This window comes from Leiobunum rupestre, chromosome 6 (assembly GCF_980474605.1).
Source record: "Leiobunum rupestre chromosome 6, qqLeiRupe1.1.hap1, whole genome shotgun sequence".
NCBI lineage: Eukaryota > Metazoa > Arthropoda > Arachnida > Opiliones > Sclerosomatidae > Leiobunum > Leiobunum rupestre.
In genome coordinates, this window is record NC_143389.1 from 48268227 (window position 1) to 48287719 (window position 19493).

At 38.6% G+C, this 19493-nt stretch overlaps 1 protein-coding gene across 1 annotated transcript; it reads right to left on the reverse strand.

The window, feature by feature from the left end:
* Positions 1 to 875: 875 nt before the first annotated feature.
* On the reverse strand, positions 876 to 11885 carry LOC149941290 (carbonic anhydrase 7-like). The gene is made up of 7 exons (XM_090177606.1): positions 11377 to 11885; positions 4595 to 4660; positions 4313 to 4489; positions 3899 to 4047; positions 3580 to 3672; positions 3204 to 3437; positions 876 to 3136 (listed from the first exon to the last, which is right to left on the reverse strand). The coding sequence occupies exons 1-7, from the start codon at positions 11423 to 11425 to the stop codon at positions 2945 to 2947; spliced, it is 960 nt and encodes a 319-aa protein (XP_090033732.1). The 5' UTR covers positions 11426 to 11885; the 3' UTR covers positions 876 to 2944.
* Positions 11886 to 19493: the final 7608 nt, after the last annotated feature.

Consider the following 19493-nt stretch of genomic DNA (forward strand, 5'->3'; position numbering starts at 1 on the left):
AGTGTTTTACGCGTAAATAGGGAGTTGGCAAATCGCACCTGGGTGTGGTCATCCGCTTTTTCGGACGTTCGCGCAATTAATTAATTAGACGATAGGAGACAAAGATATTTACTTATGAAATAGTCGAGGGGAAGCTCTGCCGTGCAAAGCACAAAAGCATTAACGACCAAAACCAAAATATGGAGAAAACCCGCGAAATTCAAACTTTCTTTGCCTTAAGATACCCCAACTTACTTCTTTCAAGTTTATATAGTAGACTTGGATTTTTCAACTCAAATTATATTCTGGTACTAAACAATTTACAGGTCAAACGATATTTCAGAAATATCATAAAAAAAATACTTTTTACCACGTATATGTTGGACTATTTATGTCTTAAAACGCGAAAAAAATGCGTCTTGATTTGACTTTTAAAGAAAATAAACACATTAATGCGTTTTTGGTTTGAAAATAATGCAAGAACCTAAAATAATGCGTTTTGCAACAAGTCATTTCTCTAAGAACAAAAATTTTGAATTCAAAAATTAGTTCAAAATTGAATTTAACGTGATAATATAAGGTGAAATAAAACCAAAATCTGTAAATCGAAAATTTGGTCGTTAATGCTTTTGTGCTTTGCACGGCAGAGCTCACTCCAAAGATTATTACGATACCCTCGTATGATTAAATCATGATTAGATTAGATAAAAATTAAATCTGTAGCTTTGACTCTACAAAGATTAAAAATGATCAAATCATAATAAAATTTTTAATCATGATTATTAGGACAGCCTGTAACAAAGTCATCTGCCCCTCGGAAATAGTCAACTTCAATTTGAAATTTATATTTTTAAACTTTATTTACATGAATCGATTGTACGTTAAGTACAGTGTCGTTATACAGTGACGGAAATAATAATGCTGAAACGAGATTAAATCAAAAATTAAAGTTTTTCCGTGTATTTTGATCTTTAAGTAGTCTTTCGGCGAGATATATATATTGAGATTTTTCCGAGGTTTTGTTACGCTTTAAAGTAATTGTAAAAAAGCATTTAATCTGACTAGTAAAAATTTCAGGGACGAAGCTTGCGCGAAGAAAATTATAGTAACTCCATTTTTTGTTATCTGCAGGACGTATTGATTTTACTTTCTTTTAGATATTAATTTGGCATATTCGAGTTATTATAATTTTGCCTCTTTACTTTCCTTGACATTCGGTATAACATAGACGCGCAGAACAGGGGCGTAGCAACCGGGAGGGGCAGGGGGGGCAATGCCCCTCCCTAGAATTTTGCTGGGAGGGGCAACTAATGTTATTGCCCCCTCCAACCTTTAAGTCAGTTGAAATCTTCAAAAGTCTAAAATTATCATTTTAAAAGCATATACAGTTTATAGAACCTCAACTGTGTTTAAATTTCAGTCTTTTCCCGTCCATTTACATAGTGGTAACATGCATTCGGAGAAGCTACACTCCATTAAAAATTAAAAACCATTCTCCAGACCCCTTTTCGTTTATCTTTGCCCCCTCCAACTTCTAGAACGTTCCTACGCCCCTGGCGCAGAATGGTCGTAAAGCCATGTATAAACGATGCTATGTTTTAAAGCAAGTGGCGGCTCTGCTATAGTTCCTGGATAGTTCGAAATATGTCGTTTCCGACAGTGCGTCCTACCTCGTGTAATAGGTCCGATTGGTGGAGATTTCCAAGGCTTACAAACGGAGACCAAATAACTGCGGTATGATTACAAAGGGGAACGCGCCGACCCTATTTAAGTCCTGAACTCTCGTATTTAAGACGTTCACCGTCTTTTTACCAAGGCTTACTGTCAAATTTTAATCGTAAATTATAATAATTTTATAGCTATTTTTAATCATGGTAGAAAATTTTAACCCATTTTCGATTCAAAGTTAAAATATGAAAAGGCATGATTATCAACAGAGATTGTAGTAAATTAAATATTATTAAAGAGTGACGAGTAATTTTCTTCGGAGTTTCGCGTTGCGGCTACGATAGAGGGCGACACTTTCGGGGTCTTTTTTGGTATAATACTTAAAAAGCCCCCTACAAAGGCGCCACTTGCTTTAAGTAAAAAGAGCTCTTATATTAAAAATGGTCTATTTTAGAAAGAAGGGAAAGCGTTATTGGTTAACTTAAATATATACATTTACCGGTCTCAGAAGTACAAATAATCTTTAAAGAGATGAATCAATCTCAATATGCTGCTTATATTGCTCACTTGAGTCACGTACCTTCGCGGGCTCCCACTGATTTTGGAGTGTGCTAAAATACGTCATATATTAATTATTTTTAAACTATTACACGATAAAATATGGTTTATACATAAATATCTCTACTCGGTGAAATTCTAAAATTTGCATTTTTAGTAATAACATTAGTCTATAATATTGTTCCATAAGTTTGTCACTTTGGGAAATATTTTACTGAGAGCTAGTAACGGAGTGACGTCATCACAAGAATCAAATCTCCCCCTAGCGAGGGACTGACAAAGGTTACGCGTGACGCTTTAGCAGGCGGACGCAAAACTGCGACGAAGCTCATAATGCAGTCTGTCTTGTGAACAGCTCTCAATAAAACTTTTGAATGTGAAGAATAGGAAGTGTCACACTTATGTAATAACATTATACATTATGCGGACATGTTGCAATATACACAGTTGGAATGAAGGATTGGAAACTGCCGGTAGCCTGTGAAGGTACGAGATTCCATTTTATAGTAATAATAATAATAATAATCAGCTAGGCTAATACCCAAGGCACCACCTTGGGCCCAAGTCATATGGAGAGTTTTCTATGAAGAGAGACTGATACTGATCCCGGTACCTATTATTAAACGTCTTCAAAATTTAGATACGTTCGTGTTTTTCGAATAAATAGCATTAATTTATTGTTCCGTAAACGTCTCGAGACCATTAAATTCGCGATGAATGACTTATAGCCAAGGCGGAATTATATCGATTTAAAAACGAATATCGCAACGGCGTTAACGACGATCGCGAACAGAGAGAAATGGTTGGGAATGGTAGCTCCGTTGATCACTTCTTCGACGGTTCTCCAGTTCAAAGGCTGCAATGGCCGATAATTATCTTCGAGATTCAAATGGTCGTGGTCGCCTTGCTTCAGCTTTCGGAACTCGTTCAGCTGCGAAATTAAAATTAAGGTATAGCCGCGTTCTAGACCATTTGGAAATGACGAGAGAGTACCATACTTGGTATTCCGAGATTTGTATCGGGTCGTGGAAAATAATCCAGACAACGCTCTCGTGGCACGTCGGGGTGGTCAGAGAGCCGTTGTAGTGGTAATAGTAATTCTGGTTGGCCGGAAACAGATCCTCCATGGGCTCGATGCTCTTGCTGACCACCTTCGTCGCGCTCGGACTCAGACGCACTTGACCCAGGCTAGCGGTAATCGGCTGAAGAGCCGTGTTGTTGCTATTCGATAACTATGAAATTGGAATTGGCCAGTAAAAGAACGCCACCGTTATTCGTTGTTGTCCGAGGAAATATTCGCGCGAATGACATTTTGGAAAGTAGTAGTGTTCTATTAGTGGCTAAAGGTCTCGATAGTATAGCGACGATACCAACCTCTCCCCAAACGGCAATGACCAGCAGTCCGTCGGGATAGTCCAAGGCTTCGTCCAAGGTGAAGTACTTCTCGTTATAATGAACGAAGTGACACTGCGAGTGAGATACGAATTAATCAAGCGAACCGTACTGACCGAAGACAAATAAGCCTCGGACTTAAGCCTATCGATATTGTTTTGTTTTTTTAGGATCTCGGTCTGGGTCAACCTTGACGCGTGGGGTCTTATTTCCTCGCGAGAGGAAATACGGATTGAATTTGTTTTATCTGCCGCGAAGGGATGAGCCTATACGTTGCGAGAGCTTTATAGCGTAAACGTACCTCGATGGGGAAGATTTTGTTGTCGAGTCGGTGCTCGGAGCCCACGCTGTCGTTGGATCCCCAGTGGAAATGAAGCTGGACAAATTTGTAGACGGAATGACCCAGAGGACCTCCGGACACTGACATCCCTTCGGAAACCGTGGCCACCACTGTAGACGGAAGCGCGTGCGATAAATTTGATTAAAACTCGGATCCAGCTTCACGTCCTCTCCGTAAGCCGACTTTAACTTTGGGAACCCACGTGGATAAGTGTATTAAAGGGGAAGAAGAAATAGTCTTACGGGGAAAGGACACGAAAGAAAAACCAACAACTCGGATACCCTTTACCCATTTCCAGGAGTTTGAGCCCCAATATCTTTGGACTAGCGTCTTATCTGATTTCATTAAGTTTCGAAAAACGGAACCGTAGTTTACCAGTATGTCCGTTATTGTCCAATCTGATTTTGGAAAGCTTCTTTTCGTAACCCGCAATGTCTAGTTTGGGGTAGAAGTTCTTCAGGACTAACAGGCTTCCATCGGATGTGACAATGTTTATCGGGGACTGGTGAGTTTCTCCGCAATTCGAATAGTGTTTCGTCCACTCCGCGATATCTACGATCGGAACATCAAACGTGATATTTAAACGTTTACCGTATTTTCACACAATTGAAACAGTTTTATTTTCAAATGAGTATTTGTAGAAAGTGGCGAACTTACCCCTGTAGTTAAAGTTCCAGTCGGCACTCGCATTCCCCACCACGGAATTCGTATGCTGGCAACATACTGCGGAAGATAAATATTCACGTTTTTCTTAAAAAGAATATTTGGAACTGCGTTTTCGAAAAACGTATTAGGGCTACGGCGAATTTGAACTCGCCGATCATATCTCCAGATATAAAACGGGTAATGTTTCGGAATACGAGGGAGAAACGAGCAATACTACATTTTATAATAAAAAATGTTCAACGTTATTCTTCAGTTTTAAATTCTAAAACTTTTTATAGAGTCCTGACGTCATCGTAAAATCCCGAGCGGTCTCCGAGCGATCCCAATTTTTTTTTTTTTTTTGAGATACTCAAACATCGGTGTCGACCCGAGGCCTTAGACACCAGCACACACACAATAACTGATTAATCAGGGTGAGATACGTGTAACGGCCACGCCAACGGGGGAATACGTGGGGACAGGGGTGGGGACACCCGTGGCGGAAGTATCCCGACCACCCGTTGGGGGATTGGTAGTCGTCCTCACACGGCCTTCCACAAACTCTGCCTCCCGGACGCCTGGGATTACAGGAGTGAGCCACTACTCCCGGCGAGCGATCCGAATGGAAAACGCTATTAATTTTAATTCGGGTTAAACTCGTATACGCCTATATTTAAAGGTGGTCAAAAATGTCAACCCACCCTGTGAAATTTGAATTCATATGAAGACGAATTTCCTGTCTCGCGTAGTTTCGTGTTTTGGGTTTAAAATGGTCTGCGTTTCAGACGACGTATAACGAAATAGCAGTTGCCTTTCGTATAAATTCAAATTTTGCTATGTGGGTCGCCATTTTTACCCACCTTTTAATATAGAAGTTTTGAGAGTACTGTTTGAAACGGGGTGATATTTCAACGATAATTGAATTTGTTCCAGTGACACTTGGATTGTCAGTAACACGTAGGTTTCGTTTATTTCCATCGCCACGAACGCAAACATCACTGTCGTCAAAAAGTGGAAAATGGATTTTGGAGATATTTCAAACGTAGTTCGGAAATTTGTTTAATATAAACAAATAAATAAAATAGGAATTTATTCGATTAAGTAACTGGGAAATATTTTAATTTGACAGATATGACCTAGAGCTAACCTTGAATTACGATAAAGATAAAAACTCGGTAATGTAAAGCCATTCTTTTGGGAAAAATTTCCTTTATTGGATTTTTTATGATAATGGTTATGTAGCGGAATTGACGTTATTTTCATAATAAATCTGATTGCCAGAGATATAGAAAGCAGCTGCAAAAACCATGAAAATATAGGGAAATATTGACTGTATAATTGGATCAGTTTGAAATGCACCGTTTCAAATCAACTGACCGGTTCCAAATATTCGAATTTCTAAACTACTTTTCTGTCAAGGAAAACTCTCGCTATTTTTCATGACCATGGCATTGTTTACGCTTTTAAAGTGCCTAGACCTTGAATTGCTGCATTGATATAATCTCGCACCGGGGAAAAGCGATTTGTCTCTATAATTGGTAAAAAAATTGTGAAACTAGAATAAAAAAAAAGTTACCAACTTTATGTAATTGCAATTCATAGAAAATAACTTTGTAATTTTGCTGACCAAAATCAAATAAGATTGACTGTAGAATCCGTAAAAATTATCCAAAACAAAATAAAATTATGTGACTAATAAAGAAAAGCTAAGTTATAAATAGGTTTTAATTTATTCAACATCAATATTCAACAACCAATTTAATGGTAAAACCTTTAATATCTATATAAAATCACTAAAAACAAAAGAATATAAAATATAAAAATGTCATTGATTTTGACATTTATTTGGCTCTAATGCATCTTGTCAAGGCGTTTTTAAAGATAATATAACCCGCAAAGCAATCTTTATGGAAGACCCCTTTAATTTTTCAAGTTTCCCTGTACAGTGGCGCCAAACATTTTTAAAGCCAAAGCCAAGAGCGGCCAGAGCTTCAAACGTGGGGTTCCACACCAAATACCTGAGGTTATATTCCCTTTAATATAAGCTTTCTTTTCACAACTGGTTACAAGCTTTTGACATATGCAGAATACACAATTAGATACCCCCCCCCCCCCTATAAATTTCTGCAAATAGATGTGGCCATTCTAAAATTTTCATTTTCCAAAATTAATTCACGAGAAATATCAATATTTCGTGGTAAGCATTAAATATTTACCATTTTACGTAAATGCGGTAGTGTATAGAATAGTATCGTTCGGTAGCTTTAATCTATGGACGCCATTTTGAGGGCAGTTTTTTATCTATAGGAAAAATACGTCGACACACGTCACGCCGATATTACTCTATACGATGTGTTTTTGGATCAAATCATCCGTACGCAACGGTTAACACCTCACCAAAATATTAGCTATTGCCCAACCGAGCGGTTTATATCAAATTCCCAGTAGCGGCCTACGTGTATACCTGGTATTCTATATTCACGTAGCAAGTGAAAAAACACGAACACCTGCATTTTCCAGAATGTTTGGTTTTCGAGGGAGCCTCGCGATTGAGCCGTACTTTTTAGTACGTTTTGGATTTTGTAGTACTGAAATATTTTACACGTATTTAGTACATTATAGATTTCTCAATAGTAATTGAAATAATTTTATGTTTTTACTCATGTTTTTAAAAATAAATTGTAATATTTTCTCAGTCCAATCTACATCTCCGTTGTATATCTGACAGTAAAAAACTGTAAAATGTAAATTTTTAGTGTGATGTATGCTTGACGACATGGTGGCGTCGGCTTTTTCGTTCTTTTAACCTTTGATTTATTGTTCACGCTGTGGTTTTGTTTAAATTAAAATGTCGCACCTTTTTAAATAATGATGCTATTATCAAAATAGATAGCGAGCTAGCCGTATTACGGAAAATTACGTTGAATTTTTAAAAAGTACGAAAATACGTTCCAGAAATCGCCCGGAACTCCACTGTTTGTTGCCTCTCCTAATTATGACGAAATAAGAAGGTTTCAAGGGCCAACGTGTACCTCCGCGATAGACGCTTAGGAACGATTCCACTCCAAATTCCTCGACGAATTAATTTGTCCGTCTTGATCGAGTTAGCGAATCTCTTTTGTGGCGCCCTTCGATCATTGGGCTTTCCACCGCTCACACCCCGCATCACGGGCTTAACCCGAACTAATTGGATAGCTGATACTATTCAATGACGAACTCGCTTGTCATCTAGGTCATGTAGCCTGATATGACGATATTGTTAAATGTGTGTAATACAGTTTATTCCGGGGGGGGGGGGGGGGGTGGACTATTTACTCGAACAATAGAATCATTTCGATGCGGGTTTGACGCTTTGATTTAGTTTTTTTACGATATGTTATAATTTAGGTTTCCTTTAATTACCGTATCAAACTAATTAAATATGAAAATTTATGATATTGTTATTATTTAATTTAATTTATTTCGTTTTGTTCACTATTGTTTTTTAGTTTGTACGTGAAATTTGCCTGGAAAATACAACTGTACACAGTCGAAATGTATCAGGTTTCCCATTAGAAAAGGGTGCGGTTTAAAGCCGCTATTTCTCATAACGCCTTGGCGCGCTATATTTAAGCTTTTATTTACATTTATACAAATTCAATCAAAATGGCGTAGAATTTTATCTCTTTGTATCAAGCTTTGAATTGTCAGTTAAAATTTTTATCTTTAAAATTTTTCAATAAAATTGAGAGAGACTCGGGATGAAAACTGGTTTCAAGCTACAGTGGAACCGTGGCTTCTTTCATCTTGGGATGAAAAAAATACCAAAAGATTCGTGCGGGCTTTTCCACGAAGGGGTTTCGGATTGTAATTACGACGGTCAAAGCACTCACGAGCTAACTTTTGTGATAATCCAGGACACACTAAGAAGATAAAAGTGATTGAACAATATGGTACAAAGCCCATAGGACTATTTCGTCGTCGTATATTTATTTATCGGATCATGCTGACGAAAACTAGCAACTATGAATGGACGCTTCAATAAAAGATACTCGGTTTTTACTCCCCTCTCCAAATTCATCTGGGAAGGAGCTATTTCCGGTCGGTCGGTTAAACGGTTAGAATGGCTAGCCAAAAAGTCATATTTAAGCCAAATGGATACGCGTTTTTGCCCTCATGAGAATTTTGCGTCAGATAAGAAACGCGCCGGCTCACGTGTATAAGGAACATACTAATGTTAATTTTCGATGATATATTTTAAGGTAAAATATATAATGTTACTAAAACTAAGTATAAGAAGATAATATTATTATTACTATCATCCTCTTATGGTATAAATAATTAAAATGATATGTAATATTTTTATAATACCGGGCAATTTTAAAGCTTCTCATGGAGGCAGAGTTAATTCATTTCGTATAAAATTATCTTTTGGAAAAAGATGAAAACTCATTCATTTAGAACTAAACATATTACTTTTGCAGTACGGTATGCAACAAGACAGTGTTTCTTTTTAACCAGGTAACCTTTTTGGCATGTTAAGGCTTAGCAAAAAACCGATGTGACGTTCGAGAAAGTTTCCAGCTTTCTAATATTTCAACAAGCACTATATAAATAATAGCTTATGAGTCCTGGCTGTCGGAAATATTACTTCTTGGGAATTTCTGGGAAGATGTTTTAGTTAAGCGCCTATTCCATTTAACTGAGAATATTTGATCGCAACTATACCCTCTGCATGTTTTCGTGAGTTATGAACGATATTATCCGCCCACAAGCAGAGAGAGTCTACGACTACAAGTTGAGCGGCGTCAAATCATAAAGAGGCGTGGATTTTCATCCGTAAATCAAGAGGTGAACGCTGCCGACATATTCCCAGTTACCGTTCTTTCATTCTTCATTCTAGTTATTGTTTCAGGCTCTTATGAAGTACTCCGAATAAACAAGCGTGTGAAGTACTCCGAATAAACAAGCGTGTGAAGTACTCCGAATAAACAAGCGTGTGAAGTACTCCAAATAAACTAGCGTGTGAAGTACTCCGAATAAACTAGCGTGTGAAGTACTCCGAATAAACTAGCGTGTGAAGTACTCCGAATAAACTAGCGTGTGAAGTACTCCGAATAAACTAGCGTGTGAAGTACTCCGAATAAACTAACATTGAGACAGTTAATTTGGAACTCAGTATTGAACCAGCCGTCACTTTGCCTTCAGAGCCCCTAGGCCTAAACCTACTCCGCCTATGTTAAAAAAAGTAATAAAAAACTGAGGGATAAGTAGGATTAATTAATAAACTTTAGTTATTTAACATTAAATACATCTAGGTTGTATTAACGTTAGCCGTTAGCAACTGCTTTATCTTTTGAAATATTTCACTGTCAATTACTAGAAAAGAACTCTGTCATTTCATATTACGGCGAGTATTTATTACTATGTCCGGAATTTGTGGGGACGGGAACGAACTTCCTACTATTTTACGTTTAGCTCGTCATCTATGTTAGTATGTTTCGACGTTTCGTATTAATTAGAATGCAATTTCAATAAGAATTTGGAACTATAGATAATAAATAGTATACCATCATGGCTAAAGCTACGAAATATCATTACCAAAACGTGTTAAATATGTCTAAAAATCTCGAGATGTATTTTTAAATTTCAAATTTTAACTAAATGCGCATTAAAAATGACAAAACGTATTTTCATAATAGTTTAACTATTGTACAGTAATGTTTCAAGTTTTGAGGTGAACCAAATCCCCGGGGTGGGCGTCGTACAAGGGCGCGTAAGCATAATTTTTAGGGCCTGGTATGATAGGGCTTATCGGCTCATCGCCGTCACCAGCACCCCCCCCCCCCCCTCTTTTATATTTCAATTAGAAGGGCACCCGGGGTGACATCATTTTCCCGGGGTTGGAAATGTCTCTTCACGGCTCTGTGAACTTGGCCCTATTTTGACAGTTTTAGTTCAGAGTTCAGATACTCAAGGCCGCGTTAATTTTTTAATTTTTGGGTCATCTTAATAGTTGGTTCAGTGGCTTAGCAGAAGATGGCAAAAGGTGTCAAAGAAAGGGGGCGGAAATTTAGTATAGTCAAAACCTGGGATCAAACGACTTTTCGGTGCGGAATCTCCCGTCGTGGGTAATCAATAAGTTGAGTAGGCTTAAACGTAGGGGCCCGGAAATTTCCAAAAGGTAGGGAAGACCGAGACGAGGCGCAAGGTCATGGTGGCCCTAAAGAAGCTCAAACCATGGGACCCGAGTGATAGTTATTCCACCACTGGAAATCCCCCTTGTGTACCCCACTGAATAAGTTTCAGATTTCATCAAGTTTTTAACCCTCAAACTAACGACGTAAGTGAAGGTTCTCAGAACCGAGGAAATAATTGCGATATATCCGATTTTAACAGATCAGTTGAAGGGATTCAAAATGCAAAGCAGATAGTTTAAAACTTAAACTAATTTGAATTCATTGTAAACCGACAGATATAAGATGATCATATTTCAGATGGCTCAGGTATAGATTTTATCCCCTTTCAAAATTTTAATTTCTGATAATTTTGGTTTAATATTATATTTAAACAAAACGTAGAAGCCAGATAACTGAATCTGATTAATTATACAGATCAGTCCTGATCGGTTACTTTATAATAGTGGGATACAATTTTGAATCAGATTTATGACTGAGGGAAATATAAAAGATTATCACGATCTGACTAACTGATTAACTTCAGATATCTGAACATTACGACCCGAATAACCCGCTCAGTTGGCCGTTTAAATATAAAACTTATAGAAAATGAAAAATTAAGTCTGCGGTACTCACCAGAAAGAAATACTGACGCTAAGATCAGATACGAAGCTTGAAGTTCCATAATTCCTTGTACGTAACTCGATAACGAACAATTTTTCAATAGCGACGCGAACAATCCAAACGCAACATAAATTAAGGTAGTTTAAACTGAATTCAATAAACTGAATTCATGAAGTACGAAATCATTTCCCGTAGCTCTAAGTCGGGGATCACCTCAAAAGTGAGACGCGGCTCGTCGTTCCGAGAGGCCCGTGCTATTGTACTCGTCTGGGGCTCCGCTAGTTAAGCGTTTCCATCCCGGACCTTGAATATACGGCAACGAGGTCGGATCCGACACGTGCTTTTGATTCGCGCACTTGTTAGGAATCTTGCCAACTGTCGCTCCGGGGCACTAGACACGCTAACTGACTATCTCTCCCCCTAACTAGGGCTATAAAAGCGGATAAACACGCCCGGCAAATCAAAAAGAGAGGGGCTCCGCTCAACTGAAACCGGCCCACGTCATCTTACTATCACGATGCGGGTTTCACACCTAGAAGCATCAGCTCTCTAGCGCGGTTGCGTCTGTACGCGTAAAATAGCGAGAGTTTTCTAATGAAGATTGAGTATATTAATCCCGTATCTCTTCACATGATCTTTGGCATTTAATTTAGATCTATTCGCAATATCGGGTGCGTCACGTTTTCATCACTACCGAATTTTTATTTGAGTAGTCAATATTTATGATGAAAGCTGTGGAGCACCCCGTCTCCCTCTGTAATATACAGAAGTGAATTTATTTTGTTGTAGTATCGCGACCTTAATGTAATTTCTGGATGAAAGCGCCTAAAACCTAATGTTCGCTTTCATCGCGGTCAGTGGTTATTTATTTGAAAGTTTGGGAGCGAAATATTGAATACTTTTAGGTGGACTTTGATCTTTAAATCTGGTATGGGACTTAAATGATAAAAATATTGCGAAATATTGAACCTCTTTGACGTACGCGTTCCGAAGCGAATGAATATTTAAGTACGATCTTAACCTTAGTATGATCTCACGCTTCTGTAATTAACGATCTCTCGATGAGGGACTAACGCGAATAATTCGAACGAAATATCGAAACGTGCTTAATTTGTAGATACGTTCGATGTCGGGCTACGGGAAGCCGAATCATTTCCATAATAAGCGTAGCGCTAGGTATTTGTTGCGCAACGTAATTTTACGTAAACGGCGAGCGGTAAACTTCTAAACGTACAGCGATCGGTAAACCTGAATTTATGATACGAAAGTAAGTCAGCTGGTCTCTACGTCAAATTTCCCCATCCTTATTTTGACTGTTGTTGCGAAGGCAGAGATGGTCGGGGGGGGGGGCGAAAGACGGGTAGTGTTCCAGAATGAATAATCAATAACGGGATCTCCTTCTGTTATTTTTATCAGGATTAGAGCCGCTCTCTGCTCGCATTGGCTTTCTTTTGAATTAGTTTCTTTTTTATGCCTCGGAATTACCCGTATAATGATGGCTCCGCTCTGGAGAGTCAGTATGTCGTTCAAATACAATCAGCCAGGATACATTTTTCAAACCTATACGGCCATTATTTTCCATACCTTCATTGTTTAAACTAGATGTGTAGGATTTCTTATTTTAAATGAAACCGGACGTACCTCCGTATCATTAACCTTTATAGGGATAAACGAAATTACGAACGCGCAACAATTCCGAAACAGCGGGTTTGTTTTCCAAATATTCGCTTTTCTCTCGTTAGCTACGTTGGTTTTTAGGGGGGAGCATTTATTTCGTCCGCTTAGCTTTCCTAGTAGGCTCATTCGCACCCTTTTAAGAATCGGCACAGTGCCAACTGAAGCTGCCCAAAGGCCTTCTGACTTAATTAAAAAATATTAATTTTTAACCGGTTAAACTTCCGTACAGGGAAATTAAATGTTTGCTGTTGTTTTTAATCAGAATAAAATTTTAACGGAGGACGTTTAAATAAAAGAAATAAATTATTCATACATGGACCTTTAATTAAAGAAAATTTAATATTTTATTCATAGCGAAGAGGCACGTGGACGTTTAAATAAAATAAAAATGTATTAAAAATAAGGAAACATAAATATAATATAATAAAATAAAATTTTATTCGTAGTTGGGAGATTTTTAAATTAAGTAAAGTTTAATTCATAGTGCGCTTTGTCAAAACAAAGCTAAAATTACAAATTAAGCAATATATATTTTGTAAAAAATCAAAAACGAAAATACATTGAATTAGTTTTATTAGATCTAGATTAAAGGGGAATTGTCACGAAAACCAAAGTTTACGAGGTTTTTTAACAGAATGATAGAAAATATATTAATGATTTTGGCTCTGAAATTTTTTAGTTATTGGAAAAGTGTTTAAAAAGTTACGCTACGTTTACCGCAACCTACATCAAATGGCTCCAAAAATTTCAGAAATCGCGGTTGAACCTACGTGCAGCGCCAAAAGAATGAAGCGGCAAAAAATTTGAGAAACGGCGGCGTGTAAGACATTTTAAAAACACGATAAACTACAATCTACGAGTATAACTTGGTTAAAAAGCCAAGGAGACTCTATCCATTTAAATGGTTTTTAACCAATTTTAGGGTGGTGACAATTCCCCGTTAAGCTTTCCGAGATCATTACCTTTTAAAATAAGTAAATTCATTATAGGACTTTTGGTTCTCATTCATTAAAATTTTAGTACAATTTGATTATTTGAATTTTAATCGTTGTCCCAACTAGTAATGAATATTTTACAACATTATATAACCAGATTGTTTTTTTAATAACTCGTGATTAAATCAAGGGTATATCTTGTACGAAGGAGTTTCCTCAATATCATGAAAAACCCTCGCGTGATTGGAAAGAATTTCGAAACACCGCGTCTCATTCATATTCTATGATAAAACGTATTAAGGTGGGTGCAACAACAATATAAACCGCCGTGTCTACTGACTAGTCGAGCGTCCAAAAGAAAGTGGCATAATTAATGTCTTTTCTCCTTTCAATCCTTTCGTCGTTTCGTGTATGGAGATTTTTTGGTCGATTCACCATTCTCGTCACTCTCGCCTCTAACTCTCTTTCGTGAAGAATGATTTCATTGTTGAATGGCATTTGTAGGGGGGAGGGGTGAAGAACCGCAACGCCATCTGGCCGCGGATGGAAGAAGATTGAGGTCACCTTCGCTTTTAGCGACTCCTTTTCGCTCGTGAACCCGGAGTTAAAGGCTAAAATAAAAAGGATTCGGTGAGGGGTAATGTATTCGGGATCGGCTTCAATAAAGGTCGAGTCGATGATGAAACCACGGTCACACTAGAGCTTAAAACTCAGTTGGTTGGAATGCCGGTTTTGACCAATGAAATTGAGAGAAACTCGCCATAAACGCTGGTCTCGAACGATAATGCGAACGCGGGTTATCTGTGACTTGTAAAATTTATTTGCCATCTCTTTAATCAACATACCCCCCCCCCCCCCCCCCCCCCGGAAAGAAGAAAAAAATAAGCATAACCCTTCATAAAACGGTTTTTTGCTTATCACTACCTAAAATTGTTTTGGGACTCATCGCCCCCCCCCCCCCCCCCGAAAAAATCCTTGGTGCGCCACCGGACGTATTTTTCTCTGTACACCGCATTAGGCTCTTCTAATTTGAATTTATGATACTATGCATATTTCAGTCCGAGTTCGAATGTAGAATTTTAGAAAATTCGTTTCTAAAACGCGGTTCTTGTGTCAAACGTCGTAAGTGTATAAAAAGAAGGAGTGTTAACGAGACCAAGGCCGCTCTACAAATTTAATTCGGAACTCTGAAATGGACTTTTTTATAGGTGTTGACGGGATATACCCCAGAGCATCGCTCGTCCCAGTGTCGGGTCAAACGCCTTAAGTCTGTCGTTAAAAAAATGACAGATCGGATATATTTTCATCCTTATTTCCGGGAAATGACGTAAATTGTATCTCGTGCCGCCATCGGCGTCCCTAATTGCGCTATTCTGGCCAGAAGAAAAGGACTTAAAAGCTGACCGAGAAAGGGTTGCCGCGACGTGCGCCAGCGGTTCCACTCTTTTCGAAGTTGGGTAATTACCCTTTTTTACACCCCACCGCGCTTAGGTTTACACACACACACCATGCTTCTAACGCTAATTTATAATTTTTATCTACTTACAACATCGCACGTGCCAGTGGTGGGGGAGGGGTGTATTAGGGGTAAAATATGAAATATTCACGGTCAAGGGGGTACGACAAGGTTTTATTTTTAACCGCCGTATTTCGTCGCAACTCCATACCGCTTCTTTCTACCTGAGGAGATAACTACGTGTCTTAATCGGCGTACACTCTGACCGAAATGATTTGCGGAAATCGCTTCGTAATCGATCCGTAATCGCTAAAGTCGATCACTTACTACGTGTCTTAATCGGCGTACACTCTGACCGAAATGATTTGCGGAAATCGCTTCGTAATCGATCCGTAATCGCTAAAGTCGATCACTTACTACGTGTCTTAATCGGCGTACACTCTGTCTGAAATATTTGCGGAAATCGCTTCGTAATCGATCCGTAATCGCTAAAGTCGATCACTTACTACGTAATCGGCGTACACTCTGACAGAAATGATTTGCGTAAATCGCTTCGTAATCGATCCGTAATCGCTAAAGTCGATCACTTACTACGTAATCGGTGTACAGAATTTTTTTAAATTAGTAATACCCTCGTTGTTACCTCATTTTTCGGGTAAAATTGTATACGTTAAAGAATTGCGATTGCCGGGAGTTGGTTTTTTCATTAACAAATTTCTTAAATACGACCGAATAATTTTGCACAATAGAGATTTTAATTAACTTGTATAAACGGTATATTGCGTCTTTTATTAAAGAAATCACTTATGCCTATCAAACAATTACGTTAAAATGGGAAAATTTTAGTCGAATGCGATTCTATAGTGGCTCTTGCGAATACTTAACTTGATGTTTGACTTAGGCATAAGGTGGTGCCTTGGGTAGTAGTCTACCCGATTATTATTATTGTTAAGGTAAGATATAGATCTTGGATTCCCTGAAGGTTTCCAAATTTGAAGACGCGATTAATCTCTTATCGAGGGGCCCAAAACATTTCAAATTTGCGAAAACAGGTGGATTTCACTTTTAAATTTCTTAAAATTTTACAAAAAATTATTATTGGGAGCGTACAAATTTTGAAGGTGAATCACTATATTTTGCTAGTTTTATGAAATAAAAGATGGCTCCCAAAATCCTTCTAAGGAGTGTAGCGTAAAGATTCAGTTAAACGAATTCATATGACTTTAAAAACAAAAGAGAAGGGGTGTAGACGATTGCGTCTAACCCAACCAAGCCACTAAAATAAAGTAGGCTTAAGTTAAAGGCGGAGAGATGTCTCTTATGGGAAAATGATAACGCCAATTAATGGACACGCTTCACATCAGTGTGTTCCGGGTGTCTCGGGTAACTTTTGCTAAGTGAGGGCTGCAAAATATGTCCAGGGGTATGATTTAGTTGGCGATACAACAAAGGCTTAATGCCATTTCGTGAACCGGACCTTTTCTCCGAGAACCGAGACTTTAAAAAGAACTTATATATAAGTTAGAATATACGATTTTGCTTTGGCTTAGAAAAACGAGCAAAATCTCCGTCCAACGCCAAGGAATTGAGACGATCTGCCCTGCTTCCGAAAAAGCAGGGGGCTTCTTAATTACGTGGAGTCTCAAAACACAATCTTGGGCCCCCGGATGTGGGCTTTAACCAATCCTCTTACGTTAGTTTAATTTTTAAAACCAATCGGGTTAAAGGGAATGACCCTTAAACGTCACTCCGCTCCGACCACGTGTCATGGTTACCTTAAATAAAACGCCCTATTTTTTAAGGTCAACATGTGTCGCGCACATACCCACTACGGGCAGTCAAAAATTACAAACTTCCAAAGAAACAAAGCCCAAGCGCCATGTCGATTCCATCAGGGATCTTAAGAATACACTATTTGATGGGCTCCAATTTAACGGCTTCCAATAATCGAAAGCTTGGTTAAAACTTAGACCAAGAAACACAGGGACGTCGCACGGTAAATATTTCGCGCCCGAAACTTCGTTGCGGCTGCCTAGTTCCTATTTATCTCGCGCTGTGTCGCTAGTAGCGAAGGTGAGTCAATTTTTATTGGCTATTTCAGTCACGTGCACAGCCCTACAATCTGTCAGCACGTGGCCTGCAACAGCGTGGCTCCGAAAAAACGAAATTTCTGGTATGTTTTTTTAATATTTGTGTCCCTAAAATATTAAAAAAATAAAAAATAATTTAAAAATATGTAACTCTTAGCTGATTATTTTTTTCCCAGTTCTTTAAAAAACGTTATTTTTATCGCTCATGGATGGCGCCTATTGATTATCTGTATCACCTAACCCCTCTCTCCCTACCGCAGCCGCAACAAAGCCCCGCCGAAAAATAAAGCGTTGGGTATGCTATGAGCGAGACGTCCCTGGGTTTCTTGGTCTAAGGTTAAAATACGTGTTTCACAAATACGAAATTGCTATGATCGAATCCGTCACATCACAAACGAAAATGACAAACAGCCCTTAACAACTAACAGCAACAATTAATAATGTTCAATATAAATGAACATATACATAAAATATTTCAAAAAATAACTTTTTGACAACGGCTGGTGAATAAAGTGAGGCTAGTGACTTACAGTTATACTAGGGCACGGGGAGATAATTCCTGGAGTTACAATGGGAAGGTAGAAAAGGGGTTCGCCGCCCCAACACATTACTGAAGAAGCGCCCGAAGAACTAGAGAGTGCCTGACCACACGCGCGCCTACCCAAAGCGGCTTCTAGAAACACCAGCCCATACCAAGGTTGGTAAAATACTGCGTATAATAGCCCATACTCCTAAAATATTTAACGACCAGCGTCAAAGTTAAGCTAACAAGATGCGCGTGTCAAAGCTAGAGACACTATTTTAAGTGAAAAAGTGGGAAGGCACGTGTTTGAAACGTTTGTCTTATAAATTTAATATGCCTTAAATTTGACATTACAGGCGTCCAAAAATTAAAAAGTGAGCTGCACTTAATTGGCCCACCTGATAGAAAAGAACCTGGTGACGTCATTGTTCTACCGCCATCGCCATTAAGTATAATTTAATTATTTACATCTTGTATATTCAGTAATACCTAACTGGCTCTAAACGTGGACAGTAAACGGTCGCTTTTCCTATGTAAATTAACATGGTGATTTTTTATCACGAGCTTGTGTGATGAGTACGTAAATTTCGGGGTTGAAGTTTTTGTAAGAGAGTGGTTTGAATTGGTGAGGTCCGTGCAATCTGAAAAGCCTGAGCAGTCTCAATACTTCTCCCACGATTTTCAAATAAAAACGTTTCTCTTGGGGTCCGGAATTATGCAGTTACCGGGGCCTGGATCTGCTCTTGGTGTCCCTGCACCAAGGATAGATATATTTATACTTAGGGACAGACTTGGAATTAGCGGGAGTCTTGGGGCCAATGGCTCTTAATAAAAATCAGTGGGCTCTTAAAATAAATCATTCGAACGGGGGTTGCGGGCCACCAGGGCTCTCAATTTAATTAAAAAATATTTATTAAACATTTTACGGAAATTTCTGGAACATGATTTGTACGCCGTTTTTGAAACTCTGTTTTCCTACCCTATACGAGAGCGGGATCTAGCCTTGGGGCCAAAAATAATTTAAACTCGTACCCTAGATTCGAAATCACTCTCTCGCGCGTTGCAGATAGCGTTTACCCACTTCCCGCCGGAACTCAGTAAAAATTCGCTCCATGGTTTGCCCCTTACCGCAACCGATGGAGCCAGGCTTGGAAATAAGCGGTGGTCACTGGGTCAAAGACCAGTTTATTAATTGCTCGGACCAGTTTTTTTATTCAAAAGCTAGGGGTTCACTGGTCTAGTGTCCAGTTTATTAATTCAAAATTATCTACCGTATTATTAATCAACTGGTCTACGTGACCACTTAAATAATTCAAGAGTTGGGAGTCACTGGCCAAATAGACCAGTTTAGAAATAAACCTTATTTCCAAGCCTGGATGGAGCCTGATTTTTCTGAGGTCACGTGCCGGAAAAGGGTAAACGCTTCGTAACAAAACCGTCAATGGGAA